Below are 4,937 nucleotides of genomic sequence, written 5' to 3'. Positions count from 1 at the left end.
GCGGTTTGTTATTGGTATCGCACTATCGGTTGGCTGGTTGGTCGATTGGCGGCCATCGAGATGCAACGCAATGCAACCCTGGCCAATCACTCTCACTTCTTCTTCTGCGTTTGTGTCAAAACAAAATTAAAACTAAAAACTCGCTAAAACCGTCTCGCAGCGCAATTATCTTTAGACTTCGTGTTATTTATGTGTTTGAATGTTAGCGTCGGCACCCCGCATCCCAGTGTTCATAACCCCATGTGTGCCACCTTGGTTTAAATGCTACCAATCTCCTGGCAGAGTAGCGCGTCTGAGCGAATAAAAAAACTGAACATGTTTCGCTCCAAGCACTTGTGATTGACCAAATCTCATCTAAAGCCCTGCCATGCTGCAGTACAAGAGTGCCGCCAGTGCGGCGACTAGTGCGCCACCCGCCACGCCTTTGGCGGCAGGCGGTTCCAGCAAGGCGACGATTCCACCAAATGGAGCTAGTGCAGCAGCTTCACAAACGCAGGTTCACGGTGCTCCCGGGACACCAACCATGCAGCAGATCATCAACATTCACCAAATGCCTCCTCAGTTTGCAGGCGGAGCGGTTGCCGGGAACGGACAGAACGCTGGCATGCCCCAAAACATGTTCCAGATCGTACAGCCCATGCCCATGCAAACGGTGAACATTGATGGCCAGGAGGCCATCTTCATACCAAACCTCAATGCACAACTGGCCACCGCTCAGGCGGTCAACTTCAACGGGCAACAGGCCTTTATCACGCCCAACGGTCAAATTCTGCGGGCTCCCCAGATGGCAGCTAATCCGGCAGCCTCTAACTGCATTCAGCTGCAACAGCTGAACGGCTTGGGCCAGGAGCAAACCCAGCTGATCACCATACCCGGCACCAACATTCAAATACCCGTCACCAATCTCATTCAGCAACAACAGCAGGCACAACAAGTGCACCAGGGTACAGTGCAACAGCAGGCACAAGGAACAAATGCATCTGGAGCCAATGGATCGGGAGTTACCAATAGTGGGACAGCGGGTCAGCTGCCGGGCAGCATCACCATACCGGGCACAAACCTGCAGATACCAACCTCGGTAGCGGCGGCGAATGGATTGCTGGGAAACATCTCCAATATCTCCAATTTACTAGGCGGCGGGCAATCTATAAAGTTGGAGAACGGCCAATTGCAGATGCGGCCGCAACTGGTGCAGTTTCCGGCGCCAGCCATGCCGCAGCAGCAACAAACGGTTGCTGTGCAGATTCCCGTTCAGACTGCTAACGGACAGACCATCTACCAGACTGTACATGTGCCCGTCCAGGCAGCGGCAACATCGAGCGGCGGACTGCAAAACCTGATGCAGGCGCAATCCCTGCAGATGCCCTCCGCCTCGCAGATGCAAATCATCCCGCAGTTCTCACAGATAGCCCAGATTGTTACGCCCAACGGTCAGATTCAGCAGGTGCAACTGGCAATGCCGTATCCTCAGCTGCCTCCGAATGCCAACATTATACATATCCAGAATCCCCACCAGCAGCAGCAACAACAAGTACAACAACAACAACAGCAGCAGCAGGCGCAACAGCAGCAGCAAGCGCAACAGCAACAGGCACAGCAGCAGCAACAACAACAGGTCCAGGCGCAGCACCAGCAGCTCCTTCAGGCGATCAGCGATGCCTCGGCGGGGGGACAACTGCCGCCCAATCAGCCCATCACCATTACCAATGCCCAGGGCCAACAGCTGACCGTGATTCCCGCCCAACTACGCCCAAATGCGCCTACCGCACCCACTCCTGCTCCAGCTGGTGTGCCCACACCAATGCAGATGCCCAATCTTCAGGCTTTACCCATCCAGAACATCCCAGGCCTGGGTCAAGTGCAAATCATTCACGCCAATCAGCTGCCTCCTAATCTGCCAGCCAACTTCCAGCAAGTACTAACCCAACTACCCATGTCGCATCCTCAAGTGCAAACTCAGGGCCAAGTTCAGGTGATGCCCAAGCAGGAGCCGCAGAGTCCAACGCAAATGATCACCAGCATCAAGCAAGAGCCGCCGGATACCTTTGGACCCATTTCCGCAACTGGTAATCCTCCGGCACCTGCCTCTACTCCAAACACAGCCTCACCGCAACAGCAGCAGATCAAGTTCCTGCATACGGAAAGCAATTCCCTGTCCAGCCTGAGCATACCAGCCTCCATTCAGATCACAGCCCTGCCACAGCAAGCGACGAATACACCGAATACCCCAGCCACAACCCAACCAATTCCCGTATCGTTACCTGCAAGAAGTAAGGTCAACGCTGTGACCACGTCAAGCACCCAGATTACAATTGCGCCGACTGGTGGCCAAGTGGTGTCCGTCACGACGCAGGCTAGGGGAGCAACTGCCAGCATAAGGAGCACGAACACCAGCACGACGACTATAACAACGCCGTCACAAAGCCATCTCAATATGAACATAAGTGTGGCCAGCGTCGGAGGTGCTGCAACTGGCGGCGGCGGTGGAACAGCGACTGGAGAGCCCAAACCACGCTTAAAGCGAGTAGCCTGCACCTGTCCCAATTGTACAGATGGCGAAAAACACTCGGACAAGAAGCGCCAGCATATATGCCATATAACCGGCTGCCATAAGGTATACGGGAAAACTTCCCATCTAAGGGCTCACCTGCGTTGGCATACTGGCGAGCGACCATTTGTCTGCTCCTGGGCGTTTTGCGGCAAGCGCTTCACCCGCTCCGATGAACTGCAGCGCCACCGACGAACGCACACGGGAGAGAAGCGTTTCCAGTGCCAGGAGTGCAACAAAAAGTTCATGCGCAGCGATCACCTGTCGAAGCACATCAAGACGCACTTTAAGAGCCGCTCTGGCGTGGAGCTAATTGAGCTGAGCATCAAGCAGGAGACCAAGGGTGGCAATGCACCGAAAAGCATTAGCACGGTGAACGGCATTGTGACGATTGAGATTCCGGGCGGCGGTTCAGCGGCGGCGGGCAGTGGAGCCTCCAGTGTGGCGGCCACGGTTGCAGGCTCAACTGTGACGCCGGGCGGGGCCACGATCGTTCAGCTGCCGACTGTGGAGGCCAGCGGCGGGGGTGATAGTTTCGGCGATGATGAGGACGACGAGGAGGATGATGAATTGACCGAAGAGGACGACGAAGACGAGGAGCTCGACGAGGACGATATGGATGATTGCGAGGATGAGGAGGATGACGAGGATCCAGAACTAGACAGTGGCGATGAAGTGAAGATGACAATTGCGGTCAGTGAGCCTGGCGACAATTCGTCCAACTAGCATTCGGAGTCGCTGTTCATGGAACAGTTCTTGTTTGACCACTTCCCGTAGCACCCACCGCCCCCTGCCGCGCCCCATGGGACCATGGTTTAGCAATATATAAATTGTACATAGCGTAATTATGTAAAAGCGAGCATTTTAAATGTTTACCCTTCTTGTACAGCTCCGGTTGCGGATCATCCTAGATTAGTGTACATAGCTTAATCGACCATCGTATTTTAATTAAGATTTTTATTATACATTTTATAACATTTTTAGGGATTACATGTTTTTAATTAATTAACACCAATAAATGAAGAACTTTATATAGTTTAATATATGGACATCAGGCTATTGAGGTGACGTCGATCGGCTCAGATTCTGTATTTTGAAAAGTGATAGTTCCTTCCGAATCAATTGACGGTCCAATCGACAAGCTTTCCGAATTAATTTGATCACACCTTACCCAGCTCTCATTCATCTCTGTCTCTGGACAGTTTACCTGATCGTCAGGCTCTTGAGTCGACGTGGGTCGTACTAATGTGCTCAATTGGGTGCCAAACATATAGTAGTCCGGATCAGACTCCGTATTCCGGAAACTGTTATTTGCTTGCGAATTTATACATCCAGTCCGCATCCTTCCTAAATTAATTGGATCACATCTCACCGAATTCTCATTAATCTCTGTCTCTGGACGGTTGATGTTCTCATCCTGAAATCCTGACTGCTGCTGTTCGTCCTCATCGTCTCCGATGCCGCTAAGATCAGATGACGACACGCCTGGCGGAGCCATCGCTTCCACTTGAAAGTTCATTTGAGACAGTGAACTAAGATTTGTGTTTGCTTGGTCCTCGTGGCTCTGCACCGCGTCATTAGAAGATGCATGAGCGTCTGGAGAGGATTCTGGTGCTGATAGGTTTTGACTCTTTTTCTTTTGCCATCTATCCAATCGGCTGATGTTCTGCTTCTTAGTCTCGGCTGCAACTATTTCTCTTCGCTGGGCCACAAACTCCTCCGGATACGGTTGGACCATCTTTCTGCGCACCGCTTTCATATACATTCGGTTGATGAATCTCTCAGACTTGTTCACAAAACGTCCTTTTGCTTCAAACCTCTTTTTGGCTTCCCACAGACAATTCCAAGCGGTCATATCAACCTTCACTTTGGTGCGTAGACAAAGCTCCTTTACCTCGTCCTCGGTGTATGGGCGTGCCAAGTCCTCCTCGGTTATTCTCTTCAAATACAGGATACTATACAATATACAATTTCAATTTACAAAATGAAATGCGTCTTACCGTTTTTTCGTGCATCCATAGAATCAATTTGTTGTTAGGATCGCTTTCTTTGAATTGCGCACGAATTTTTTTGTCCTCGTCGGCTAGATACTTTCTCAGGAAGGCAGACATTTGCGTCCCCGACATATTAACCTTTTTTTAAAAACACGCAACATTAAATTAAATAAATTACAACTTTTTAAGGGCATTCGCGGCTAATGGATCTATCGAAACTCTGTAAGGTTATCGATTAGTCAGTATTTACAGATTTTAATGGTTTAGCTCGATTCTAGCTAAGTATTTTCGTTTGCTGTCAAAATAAACTCATTTTATTTTACAAATTAATAATTCAAAGCTCCTGATTTCAATCCTATAAAAAATATCAATTCAAAAAACAGGGGTCTTAACTG

At 50.4% G+C, this 4,937-nt stretch overlaps 2 protein-coding genes across 6 annotated transcripts in view; one reads left to right on the top strand and one right to left on the bottom strand.

Moving 5' to 3' along the window:
- Window positions 1-88: 88 nt before the first annotated feature.
- On the top strand, window positions 89-3,578 carry Spps (Sp1-like factor for pairing sensitive-silencing). Of its 2 annotated transcripts, none has more exons than NM_142975.3 (1): window positions 89-3,578. In NM_142975.3, exon 1 carries the CDS (start codon window positions 368-370, stop codon window positions 3,272-3,274), a length of 2,907 nt encoding a protein of 968 aa, NP_651232.1. In that variant the 5' UTR covers window positions 89-367; the 3' UTR covers window positions 3,275-3,578. Both variants share the same exon structure in this region, with proteins under 2 accessions (NP_651232.1, NP_001262902.1).
- The window catches only part of cav (caravaggio), a 2,426-nt gene continuing 983 nt past the window's right edge, over window positions 3,495-4,937 (bottom strand). For 3 of the 4 annotated variants that reach the window (NM_170135.2, NM_170134.2, NM_079753.4), the window contains exons 2-3: window positions 4,549-4,680; window positions 3,495-4,487 (exon numbers count right to left, since the gene is read on the bottom strand). In NM_170135.2, coding sequence (NP_732971.2) covers window positions 3,600-4,487; window positions 4,549-4,680 — 1,020 coding nt within the window. In that variant the 3' untranslated portion in view covers window positions 3,495-3,599. Of the gene's footprint in view, window positions 4,488-4,548; window positions 4,782-4,937 lie in introns of those variants that run through there. The other variant, NM_170133.2, reaches the window with a different exon arrangement.

This window comes from Drosophila melanogaster, chromosome 3R (genome assembly GCF_000001215.4).
Source record: "Drosophila melanogaster chromosome 3R".
NCBI lineage: Eukaryota > Metazoa > Arthropoda > Insecta > Diptera > Drosophilidae > Drosophila > Drosophila melanogaster.
The sequence above is the reverse complement of the archived record's forward strand: the minus strand, read 5'-3'. Positions and strand labels throughout refer to the sequence as shown.